This window comes from Choloepus didactylus, chromosome 7 (assembly GCF_015220235.1).
Source record: "Choloepus didactylus isolate mChoDid1 chromosome 7, mChoDid1.pri, whole genome shotgun sequence".
In the NCBI taxonomy this organism is placed as follows: Eukaryota; Metazoa; Chordata; class Mammalia; order Pilosa; family Megalonychidae; genus Choloepus; species Choloepus didactylus.
Window position 1 is genome coordinate 68,908,396 of NC_051313.1, and position 13,542 is coordinate 68,921,937.

General features: G+C 33.7%; 1 protein-coding gene across 11 annotated transcripts in view; it reads left to right on the forward strand.

Annotated features, from left to right (window-relative positions):
• Positions 1-13,542, forward strand: part of SNAP91 (synaptosome associated protein 91) — a 174,894-nt gene that overhangs the window by 81,818 nt on the left and 79,534 nt on the right. For all 11 annotated transcript variants that reach the window (XM_037843777.1, XM_037843781.1, XM_037843786.1 and 8 more), the window contains exons 9-10: positions 7,840-7,881; positions 13,315-13,385. In XM_037843777.1, coding sequence (XP_037699705.1) covers positions 7,840-7,881; positions 13,315-13,385 — 113 coding nt within the window. The remainder of the gene's footprint in view (positions 1-7,839; positions 7,882-13,314; positions 13,386-13,542) is intronic.

A 13,542-nucleotide genomic window follows, 5' to 3' on the forward strand; every position in this document is an offset into this window, starting at 1 on the left:
GATATACCAAAGTAAATGCAGATAAGAGGGGGATATAGGGGAGGCATGTTAGACACTTGACAGTGGTGGTATTGTCTGACTCTTTACTCTACTTTGATTTAAGGTTCTTTTTCCTTTTGCTGCTTCCTAGCTGTCATTTTTTTTCCTCTTTCTTTTGCCTCTCTACCTTCGTTGACTCTCCCTCCTGCCTTGTGGAAGAAATGTAGATGCCCTTATATAGATAGTGGTGAAGGTGGTGAACACATAAATATGTGACCATACAGTGAACTGTCGATTGTTTACTTAGGATGGAATGTATGGTGTGTGAACAAAACCATCTTAAAAAAAAAAAAAAAAACGGGTTGATGACAGAAGCTCGAGGGCAATATACTGAGTGAAATGAACCAAACACACAAGGACAAATATTGCAGGATCTCACTGATAGGAACTAATTATAATATGTAAACTCATAGACATGAAATATAAGGTACCAAGATATAGGACGAGGCTTAAGAATGGGGAGTGGTTGCTTAGTATGAGCAGAATGTTCAACTAGGATGAACTTAAATGTTTGGAAGTGAACAGAAGTGTTGGTAGCAAGATGTGAGAATAACTAACAGTGCCAAATGGTGCATGAACGAGGTAGAAAGGGGAAGCTCAGAGTCATATATGTCACCAGAAGGAAAGTTGGAGGTCAAAAGATGGGAATGTATAAAACTGAATCCTATGGTGGGCAGTGTCCATGATTAACTGTACAAATATTAGAAATCTCTTACATGAACCAGAACAAATGTATGACAATACAGCTAGAAGTTAATAATAGAGGGGCATATAGGGAAGAAATATATATCTATTGCAAACTGTGTACTACAGTTAGTAGTATATCAACGTTCTTTCATAAACAGTAACAAATGTACTATACCAACACTATGAGTCAACAATTGAGGGGGGTTGGTTAGGGATATGGGAGGATTCGAGTTTCCTTTTCTTTTTTCTTTTTTTTTTCTTTTTACATCTTTCACTTTGTTTCTTGTCTGGAGTAATGAAAAAGTTCTAAAAATTGAACAAAAATTAAGTGTGGTGATGGATGCATAGCTGTATGAGGGTACCAGGGGCAACTGATTGTACACTTTGCATCTTTGGATAACTGTATGGTATCTGAAAAATCCCAGTAAAAATTAAAAAGGAAAAAAAATGAGGCAGAAAGGCAAAAACAACAAATCAAGGAGGAGGAAAAAATTAAGCGTGCTCTAGTTTTCTCCACATTGTTTCTGTGCTAGAAGAACAGTCGGCAAGCTCTTAAGTAAACAGTTTATCACAGGACTTTTTTATTGAGTCATACTGTCCTTTAGGGATAAAAGCTATCGACAGCTTGGGCATGCAAGACTCTGGGGCTGTTTTTCTCAAGGGCCTTTCTTGAAGAAAATACTAAAGGTCAAGCTTCAGCCAACCAAGAGACTATCATACTAGCCACAGCTGTGGATTGGTAGTGACCACTGCACTGGTAGGGAGACTAAAAAAAGTGGGAAGGACCAAAATTTTTTTCATTGTCTTATAGTCCTTAGTCATTGTTTGGCAGGTTCTTTTTTTTTTTAGTTGTTCCCTTTTATTGGTCTTGTTTGGGGAATAAGTCTGTTTTGCCTCCACAGAATAAATTTATAATTTATTTGTAAATAAAAAGTATATTTGAACATGAAAATGTAAAAAACAAAAAAATGTGGGATTAAACAACAAAATATAATGCAAGTATTATATGACCTAATCATTGTAGATATGATACAACTAACAAAAATTAAGATGGGAAGGGAGGAAAGTAGAAAGGAAGAGTAAGGTTTCCGATTGTCATATCTGTAAGGCCAAGAATCAAAGAATATTGTTTAGAGCTGAAAAACCATATTAGAAACCATATGAAAGTAATATGTTTAATAAAACAGGGATAAAAACTAAGAAATATATTATTGACTAAAAGTAGATGTTACAGAAAATGAGGAGGAGGAAAAGTGCTAAATGTAATAAATCTAAAGATGTAGAAGACTAGGGCTTCTCTATAAATTTACAATTACAAAGGTAATCAGTAGATCAAAATATACTCCTTCCTAAATATCAGAAATACAAAGCAAAACATTTTTAATTTAAACTATTAAAACAGATAAATAACAAAATGAACAACTAAGACATCAACAAATGTGAAAGGGCTTAACTCACCTATTAAAAGAAAATTTTTCAGATTATAGCATAAGGAAAAGCTCACCTTTATTCCAGGAAACAGGAGCAAGCACACCTAAAACAAAATGATTCTGAAGATTTGAAAAATAAAGGGATGAGAAGAAATATAGCAGCCAATACAAAACAAAAGAAAGTAAGGGGACTTTGGATGATTATCTGGTATGTGAATATATCTCAGTAAAACTGCATTTTAAAAAAAGTAAGGGAAAAGCATTTTCCAAAGGAAAATGTATTACCTTAAAATGTATTACTTTATAAATTAATTTATAAATTAAAAGAATGAGAACAAATCATCTAACTTTAAAAAAACAAACTGCAAAATAAAGGAACTAGCAAAAATATAATAGACGTTAGTTCCTCATAAAATAAAAAACAGTGAAATAAATAAATAAGCTTATCAAGAAATTTATCAAAAAACTTCTACAACTTCTATTGCCAAGCCAGGTTCACTGCCCAATGTGCATAAATAGCAATCTATGACAGTGAGGTTTCTAAGAGTGAAAGAGCTTTATTACAGAATACTGTGTAAGGAAATAGGAAGCAATAGCCAAGCCTCAGATCTGTTTCCCCAAACTGGAAAGACTCTGAGGGTCTTATAGTCTTCTGGTAAAAGGCGTGATTATGATAATGAGTTAAGTGATCTAAGATGACAGAATCTGGGGTGGTATTTTGGTTGAGCACGTGCAGACAGGTTGCATACTTAGTCATAGGACACGTACAAAAATGGCGACCTTGACATTATGATGGACATGATTTTTAGTGTTATCATGAGGTATAGGTTACTATAGGTTAAAGCTCTGCATTGCCGGGCATGTTTAGAGAGCCAATTCTGACTAGATCTGGTTTTATCTAGGAGAAGAAAAACCAGAACGGGGTGGGATGAGTCAGGTTTCCTTATTAATAAAGGTGAGGGGTAGTTTAGCAGGATCAAAAGACCACTAAGTTACAAAAACAGGATAAGGGGGTAGGCACAAGTTCAGGAGGTTATCTATTCCTTGAAAATTCAAGGGAAGGGACCTGGTTACCTTTAGTGTTCTTTTGTACATAACAGGGTTAGTAGGTATAAACATTACTTTTAGGTTACACTTCCACAACAGTTCCTGATAACAACTGTATTGGTATCACCAACTTCAATCAACAACTTCTATAACAGCTTCTAACACCAACTATATAGGTACCAGAAACTTAAACCAGTTCATTTCTCTGTCTCCCTGGGAGTTAGGCCAGATTCTACAGGTTAACAGCCCTCCTCTCCAAGACTGTCTTTCAGGTACCAGCCGCAAATTCAGGGGCCCAAGCTGCTTGCACTTCTGACCAACTGGCTGGCTACAAGTGCTTAGGTTCAGTAATTCACTAGAACAATTCACAAAATTCACTGAACGTGCTATACTTACAGCTGTAGTTTTATTATATCCTCATAAAAGGATCCAAATAAGAAGGAGCCAAAAGAAGAGGTGCAGAAGGTGAGGTTGGGGAGGGTTTCAAATGCAAACTTCTGTGTCCTCTCTTCATGGGGAGTCAGAATGTTGAGTCACCATCCAGGCATAGAGGTGTATTTTTCTTGATAGTAGAAGCTCTCCGGAGCTTTAAATATCCCAAGTTTATATGGGGTCTCATTACATAGGCATGATTGATGGAATCAATACCCACACGGTTGAACTCAGTCTCCAGACCCCATTCCTCTCCCAGAGATAGGGGAGGAAGGGTGATGTGCCCTGACTGGGCTCAGAAGTCGCCACCCACTGATGATCTGCAGTTTGGCTGTCTCCACTCAGTAACTATCAGGTGTGCTCCTGGGCCCACCTTGAAGAAAAAAAGATGTTCATTTCACAGGAAATTCCAAAGATTTAGAGGTTGCTTCCCCTGGAACTAAGGACAAAGAACTGGCAAGCGTTTAATTTTGCTGCACTTATTCACTGGGAGTAAAAAGGGGATAAACAACTGGTGAACCTAATCAAGAAGAGGAAGAAAAAAAAAAAAAAAAAACGAGAAGATGCAAATGTGTGCAACAGAGAAAGGAAAGGGACCTACCACAGAAACAGAGAAAATGGAAAGATTCTAAAGAATACTTCATTCATATCCATGCAATAAAAATTGAAAACCTAGAAGAGATGGGCAATTTTCTAGGAAAACATAATTTATGATATATTTTAATTGATTTTCCAGAAGAAACAGAGAAAGCTGTCAAAGCCCACACTTACCCCTCTCCCCAAAACAGCACCAAGTCAGATGTTTTCTCTGGAAGATTCTACAAAAACATTGAAGACCAGGTAATTCTGTTGCTATTTAAACTGATCCTAAACAGAAAAGAAGGAATGCTTCCAATTTTTAAATATGATATGCTCATTTATATTAATGCAAAAATCTTGAAAAAATTAGCAAACAAAATTCAACAGCGTAGTAAAGGAGCTAATATATCATGCATCAAAGGAGAAAAATCATTTGTTCATCTGAAAAACTCAACAACCATTCTTTTAAAAAACACTCAATAGAATAAGGGTAATTGCTGCTTCCTTAATATAATAGAGTTTCTCTCAGCCCCATCATGTTTAATAGAGAGGCATTCTCACAAAAGTCAGGAACAAGACAAGAAATGCTTTCTCATCACTTTTATTTATTATTGTACTGTTACCAGATTAAGGGGGTAGATTCTTTGCCTGATGCACTCAAATAACCTATTCCTGAGATACCAGAGTTTCAAAGAGAGAAGTGTTTACTGCTAGAAGAGAAGCAAGAGAGCAGATGGTTTGTCAGCACAAAAATCTGTCTCTGCAAACTGGTAATTCTAATAGTTTTATAGTATCAAAAGATGGGCAGGTTTTAGGATAATGAGCACAATGGCCCCAAATGATGTAATTAGAAGCAGTCTAATTATTGAGCATGCGCAGATTGATTACATGCTTAGTTACAGAATGTATGTAAGAAAATGGCAGCCTTAATATGATGATGGGTGTGAGTTTTAGTATTATAATGAGGTATAGGTGACTTGTAGGTTAAAGTCTAAGCTACTGCACATGTCATGTGGGCCCATTTTAGTTAGATTCAGTTTTGGTTATTAAAATAACTTTGGACTTGGGGTGGGTTAGTTCTGGGCTGACCCTAGACCTTTCATTAATAAACATTAGGGGCTGTGTTTAGTGATCATAAGACTCCAAAGTTGAAAAACTGGATAAATGGGTACAAGTGAAAGTCAGTCATAAGATTTTACAATCACAAGGGCACAAGATAAAGACTATACAATCTTATCAGAGATCAAGGCAGCTGAATTACAGTTCAGAGATTTTAGATGTTTCCCTCTGTCTACTCTAATATACAAGAAAGAAAATAGGAATATCTATATAATGATTCAGTTATTGTAATCATCCCTTAAATCCTAACTCCTCAGTTGCAGTACTAGAAGTACTAGCCAAGATAATTAGACAAGAGAAATAAAGATAAACATGGGAATGAAAAGGTAAATCATCAGTACTTGCAAAGATGATTGGATACCAAAAAAACTTAAGAAGCAACTGAAAAAGTGTAATAATAATTCACTAAGTTGGCAGGGTACAAAATTAATGCATAAAATCAACAGCCTTTATTTATACTAACTTCTAACACTAGTTAGAAGATAAAATGACTCTTTTACAAAAACAAATGAAATGGAATAAACTTAAGAATATACAATATCTATATGAGTAAACAAGCCTCAGGAACTCAAAAGAAGACCAAATGGTATTGGACAACTAGGTAGAAAAAAGTAAATTTGAATCTGTACTTCATATCATCACATGTACAACAAGATAAATTCCAAATAGGCTAAAGATTTAAATGTAAAATTATGAAGTGATAAAAGTACTTAAGGCTACATGGAGAATTCTTTTTAACCTTGGAATGGGGAAGCCCTAACTATGTCTCAAAATCCAGAAATCATAAAGAAAATGATGGATAAATTTGATGACATAAAATTAAAATGTTTTGCATGACAATAGCACAATAAATTATATCAAAAGAAAAATGGCAAATAAATTATATCAAAAGAAAAATGGGAGAAAGTCTTTGTAACTCATAGCACAAAATGCTAATCTATAATATATGAAGAGCTCCTAGAAATGAATAACAACAAAAAAAACAGTGACCCATCCAGGGAGAGCATTAAATAGACAATTCATAGGAACAAGTACTAAAGGCTCCTAACCATTTGAAAAGGTTTTCAAACTTACTCATAAGAAATGAAAATTAGAACCACATTGAAATATGTGTTCATCTTAGTGTTACAAAAAAAAAAAATCTTTACCAAAAAATCCTCTTTCTTAGGGACGACATAGGAAAAAGGCACTTTCAGAGAAAGTGCCTTATTCAAAGAAAAGCACCAGACAGTAGTTAAAAGTGGTAGGACAGACTTTTTTCAAACTACTGCAGTAGGAGAGAAGAGAAGCCAACAACTCTATCTAACACAGAGGAGGTAGCTGGATATTTTAAATGGCAGAAGAGAGAAGGAAAATGGAGAACTGGAAAATTACTGACAGGGATCTGGTGAATGTCTGATGTGATTTGGCAATGGGCTTATGCAAGAGGTTCAGGCAGTCATGCAGTCGTTCGGAGAACAGCACATTCTGTGGTTTAGCAGTATTGCACTATCTTAGGTAAGATTACGCTCAGTGTGATGTCAGGGGTCTGCCCAGGGACAAGTCTCTGGTGCAAACTGTGCAGGGCCAAGCAGAGCCTCTTGCAAGGGTTCACACTTCTAAGACTGAATGATTTGAGTATAAATTGGCAATATCTGCCAAAATTACAAATTCATATATGCTTTGATTTAGGAATTCCACTTCTATAGATGTATCCTGCAAATGTGTCCACACATGCAAAATGGTGTGTGCAGCATTGCTTGTCATGACAAGAGATTGGAAGCAATCTCAATCTTTATTAATATTCATTAAGTGGCTGGTTAAATAAGTGATAGGAAAGGGAAACTCCGTGCAGTTATTTAAAAAAATGAAGAAACTGTGTATTAATATGGATATAGTCTGAGACATATTATTATGTGAAAAACGAAATGACCAGAACAGTGAATCTAATATGCTACTATTTGTACAAGAATGGGAGAGATAAATGTATATTCATATATTTCTTATTTCCTTTGGTATACATAAACTCTAGAAGGATACAGAAGAAACTAACAGTAGTTTTCTCTGTGGGAGGGAGGTGGAGAAGAAACTGATAGTCATTTATCAGCTCATACACTCTGAAGAAACTTTCAAAACTAAATTAACATTCCCTGTCCAGAAGACTTACTGGGCATTATTAACAATTTAAATTTGGACTAAGCAGTTTTCTAGATTTTTTATCTATTACTCATGGAGAAAGCCTTTGAATTTTATTCTTGAAGTCCTTTTAAGTTCTTGGTTTCTGGCAAAATTCTGTATACTTGTTATATCTCATTATACTAATGAAACCATTGCTGTATTATATTGAAGGAAAACTGCACAAAGAACGTATGCCTAGCATGACATTGATCTAGATAATAGCGATTCTTTTATACCAAGATTGAGCTGTGGTCTTAACTAATTTTGTGGGTGATCTTCCGTTAAACGCAAAGAAATTAATAAAAAAATTTTCCCACAGGGTAACTTCTTATTTTTTTTTAATCCACAGCAAGTTGGTATTGATAAAGGTGATATTCCTGACCTCACACAGGTAAGTGATTCTCTCAGCAGAAGATTCAGTATGCATGAAATTATTGCTCCATATTTTCCCATAAATAATCCCAAAAAAGGCAACCAACTTTTTTGGAAAGTCTTCTTTTTTTCTTTTTCCTAGCTGTTGAATATATTTCTGGAGCTAAAATTTTCCTGCCCTTCTAACAGTTTCTTTTTTAAAGACAACTGAATTTCTGTACTGAGCCCATCTTTTCATTCTTAAATTTGAAAGAAAAGGAAGTCTAGTTATTAAAAGTACTATTCATAGTCATAATCAAAACAGTTTGAACCTTTCTTCCTGTTTGTCCTCTTAATTTGCAACACGGCCAAGTGTGAAGGAGGGGCGTGAGTGGGGGAGCACTTTCACGTCATAGTTTTGCTACCCTGCTTCTTCTCTCCTCTACGAACCAGAGGATTTTCCATATATAAAAGAACCTTTTCTTACAGAGGAGTGGTGGATGAGTAATTTTCTAGGGCCCATCTAGTAAACTAAAACATCTAATAAGAGCCTCCTTATTAATCCCTTTCTGTCTAAAGGGCACCATGTGTAGCTCCTAAGATGTAGAATCAAAGTCATTCACATGCACAGAATTATTGTATGAATTCTCATAACTGATGGTAACTGCTATTATCTGATCAACCTAAGTCACTCTGTTATGGTAACAGTGTCCTTAACTAGAGTCAATCAGATGTTGGAGGAAAACTTAGAGCCACTATCTTATAGTCCATTAATGAATAAGTGAGTTTTCTGTCTTTATAAATAAAAAGAGGCATTGTAATAAAAGAAAACTGTTGTAATGGAAAATTACATGCTTATTAATAATATTAAAATGAATTTAATCATTTCCTATCCTTACAATACCTTGAAATGTTTCTATATTAAATTTAGAACACTTTAAAGTGTTGATCATTAAATTTTTATTAGAAATTAGAAAAACCCAAAGAAATGATTTTCAGTATTTGTATTATTAAAATGCCAATTAAATACTAAAAACTCTTCATAAATAAAATTCACAGAGCACTTTAGAATATGATAGCATTGTACTTTTTAGTTTAAAAGTTGGGAGATCACTCCTAACAGATTATTAGCATAAAATATTTTTGCTACTATGAGGAGATAGTGTTTTCTGACCAGGTACATAGCTGAATAAGGTGGTAACATTCTGGTATGGCTAAAAACTAAAAGTGCCTAAAGTACCATTAAACATCTCTTTATTAGATCTAGATTTGTGAACTTTGTAACACTAATAAAAAGCAAGAAAATCAGTGTATTTTTAATTGAAACAACTTAATTATAATAAAAATTTACATTGCATTTTTGTAAAATAATCCAGAAAAATAATACATATTAACCTTTAAAAGGCTGTTAACTCAATAACTAGCTTTTAGAAATGGTAAAACATCTTTACTTTAACTCTAAAGACAGCCATCACTGAGGAAAAACAGAAAAACTAGATATCTTGCTAAGGGAAGGTTCTCAGTTAAGAAGATAATAGGTCCTCATTTGTCTCTGTTAGTTTGGGTAGAGTCTGAATGGAGACAAACAAAGGTTTAAAAGAATATTTAAAATACCTTTATATTTTAAAAATAGAAAATTGTAGTATATCATCTAAAGAAGATTCAGATCCTTGGGTACTTTTTAATAGTAATTTGTATAATCTCCTTTTCTCATAAATCTTGGAGATGTAATATTTTATTTAATGATGTAAGGTGTATGTTTCCTTAGTTTGGGTAACAGAGAGCCCACCCCAAAGAAGATAAAATCTTACTCTGGGTTTAGTAGAAAGCTATTCTATGGTAGAGATTCACTAGAATTGGTAGCACTCCATTCTGTGCTTTTGTTACTACCCTAAGAGCCACATAAACTGCAATAGTAACATTTACTTTTAAATTATCTCTTCATAAAAATTTCTTTAGTTAAGTGCTCCAATGTATATTTAAATCCACCTAATTGTGGCTTCTTTTGAGATTGTGATCAGCATCGGGCTAAATAGCCTTCCTACCCCTAACTTAGAGCCTCTTCCACAAGTCCGATGAAGGCCTCTAACCAAGGATTTAGGCCCTTTATGACAGCGCAGTCAAGTCTGAGCTAGAATAGGAGCTGTTCTGGGGTTAGTCCTTTAGATGGTGTTAGACCAGGATTACTGTGGAGATGGGTCAGAACTACCCAGTTGGGTAGACTCAGCTTAACTCCTCTGATATTAGGTTCTGCTCTCTGCCAGGCTTCTGTGTGGCCACCATGGCCACTGAATTCAGCCATGGCGATAAATAAAATTACCTGTTGGAAGAGATGGAGCTCAGAATGGGCTTTCTATTGACCAGCAGCAGGAATAGCATTCTTAGAACTGAAAAGGATTAGAATTCTTGCAGCAAGATGGAACAGTAAATGACTTTAATGTATATCTTTTAGGTTAGAGAATACATAATAAACACCAAAGTGGTCATCGGTAGCCATTTTTAAATTGTACATATAATATCATCATAACTGCATTTAAATGATTTGTGAATATCAGTGAAATTTTAAAAAGACTTTCAAAAGTAATGTTTTGGATGAGAGATGAATATATCAGAACTGAAATATTTCTCTTCAGCACTTAAGATTCCCTCAGCACTCATGATTTCTTAAATTTCATGATCAAACATTTGAATGATCTCTTGGTTGCCTTTTTTTCTACTTGGTTATATGATGATTTAGAATTTAAAGCATCTGAAGTTCAGATGGATACCTGCTTTTGCTTTTGGGCTCATAATCAGCTATGAATTTGATCTAATAAAAGGATTTTCAAAATATTTGACTTCCTGTTTGGTGCGTGTGTGTGCTCCAAATTTAAAATAACTCCGTTTATGAAAATTATCTTAGGTTTTGATGTCAGGAATTCTGGTTGATCTGAAAACTACTAGGAAAGAAAACTCTCCTTTTAAAGCTTTTTAAAGACTGTGAAAACCTTGATATATTGCTGTTGTCTACTAGCTTTCACAGGCTGACTCTTGTTCTTGGGGTTGGTGCTTCCATCTGATTGGTCTACCGACTTCGGCACTTTTTAAAATGATCAAAAAGATATAGCTAATTATATTTTGTTATCTTAAATTCCTTTTACAAGAGCAGAGGCATTCTCAAAATTTTGTTCCTTGGAAATTTATTTATTGTTTACTACATGCCAAGAATGTGCTTGGTGCAGTAGATGCAGTTGAGAATGAGGCAGACCTTCCTGTACTCCTGGGCAATACTTTTAAAGTACTTTTTTTGCCCCCAAAAAACTTTTTTTTGAGGAATTTATTTCCATTAGACTTCATAGCTCCTTATAAAAAATATAAATGATGCACTTTTAAACTTCTGGGATAAAATGTTCCAAACTTAAATAATTTTATTGCAGTGTATTGCTAAATAACTCTCAAGACAAAAACAGTTAGCTCCCAGATTTTTCTTTCTACTATTGTGATTTTTGTGGCTACCACTTTTTTTTTTTCAATTTTCACCCTTAAGTTACTAAGAAACTTTACAAAAAGAGTGAAATTGAAAACTATCTTCCTGGTTTTTTCTTTATTTCTTTAGATAACTAAGAAATTTTATAGAAGAAAATGCTGCCTCTTTTATTTGTAACCCCACCTTTGTGTTTCTGTATTTTATGATTATAAATAACATGTGTTTTTCTTATACAGTGTTTGAAATCTAGGCTTAACAAAGAATCACATTTCCTTTAAATACATTTAATATGCAGAGGACCTCAGTGTTCTGATTGGAGAGAGGTGCCATGTCTTGGAATTTTTTCCTTTACGGAGATCCCAGTGAAAAAAAATGGAAATAAGAAAAGTTTAAAGTTATATTTCTGGGTCTCTTAATTTCCATTATGACAGTTTTGAAGCTGTCAGATGTGAATTCATGTAAAAAATGTGAAGCCATTTATATTTTCTTCCTGTTAACGTTACAAAGTACGTTCTGTTTATTCAACGAACATTTCCTTAAAGTTTATCTGTTCTATAGAGCAAAATTTGCTTTGTCTCTATCAAAAATTCATTTTTTAAAACTTGGAGGTATACCCCTAGTTTTAATTTACTGGAATTTGTAGTCCATGTTCACCTGAGTTATATTTTACAAGTTTTATAATTTTCTAGATTTATTGAATCCCCTGATTACCATTGTCTTTTTACTCTAGAGCCCAAAACTTTAAAAGTAATGCTCATGGGGCCATCCCTTTCCACCCTAAATTCACCATTTGATCAAGTTAATATTTTGGTTCATTTAGTAATTTACACATATAAATGTACATGTTTTAGTTCACTTAGTAATTTACATTTATAATAACCACAAATTTACATATATACTAATCACCTAATTGTTTAATGAGTTTGAGTCTATTAGTGAAATGAAATGGTTGTTAAATATTCTGATCTTTCAAAATTAAAAATTCTAAGAATTTTATTTTAATTTGAAACTGAAGTTAAAATGTAAAATGTACAATTATGTTTCCTTGAATTCTATAAACTGTTTTCTCAGTTAGCATAGTTTAAAATCCTTCAAAATTAATCTCACATTAATTGAAATAACAATTGTCTGAATTAAATGTATCTGTCAGTGTAATTGAATATTTCCTTCATGAAACGCTATTCTTTGAATACTGATGCTGCTTTTAAGGTTTAGTTTGTGTTGAAATTATTTGAGAAATGTAAAATTAAATTTCTAATACTTGAGGAATAGATAGGGTGGAAAATTTGTATAAACCTATTATTTCTCCTTCCAAGGTACAGTAAAATATCATTACCTTATATTGCCTAAAATGTTATTTATAAAAACAAACATTCAGGTACTTTTTAATAAGAGTTAAAATATATTAAATCAGCCAGTGCACAGTATTCTGTCCTAACGTTATTGTATTGGCTAAAGTTACTTTGTTCTTTGTATAAATTAAATAGCTCAATAATAAAATCTAAATTGTTATTGACCATTAAAATTATCCCCCCCCCGAACAACTCTGACTTACCTTCTTTTTTTATGTGGTAGCAGTTTTTCCTATCATTTCAATCACTGTGGATAAGTGAGATTTTACAATATTTTCAAACTTCTATAAGTTTGTGTTTGGGCACTTATATTTTTCACTTGAATGCAAATACCTATTCCTATTTCAATGTGATCTCAACTGAGTTTACTGCATATAAATAATATCTTACTAAAAAGTCCAATGTAATTTCTACACTGAAACAACACTGTAATGCTATTTGTTGTGCAGTGAAGTTAAGTATATGTAAGATGAGTTTGTCTGGGATTCCGTGGAATTTAGATATTTAAATACCAAAAGAACCTGGAATTCAATTGTCTCACATATGTATTGGAGTCCACCCAGGAGCCCACACCATAGAAAGTTACAGTGATATTCCAGTGTATTTACTTTGAAAGAAAACAATGCAGACATTTATTTTTACTTTCTTATTGTAGGCTCCCAGCAGTCTTATGGAGACCCTTGAACAGCATCTAAATACATTAGAAGGAAAGAAACCCGGAAACAAGTATGCATTAGTTGTATATTTTAAATAAAATGAAAAATACTAGAGTTGTTCTTTATAAAAACTAAATTTATCATGGTATGAGTTATACCACGACAGTTTGGGAATATGCCTTATTGTAACTCTTCTGGATTCCCTCAGAACCCCTGATCTTCTCAGT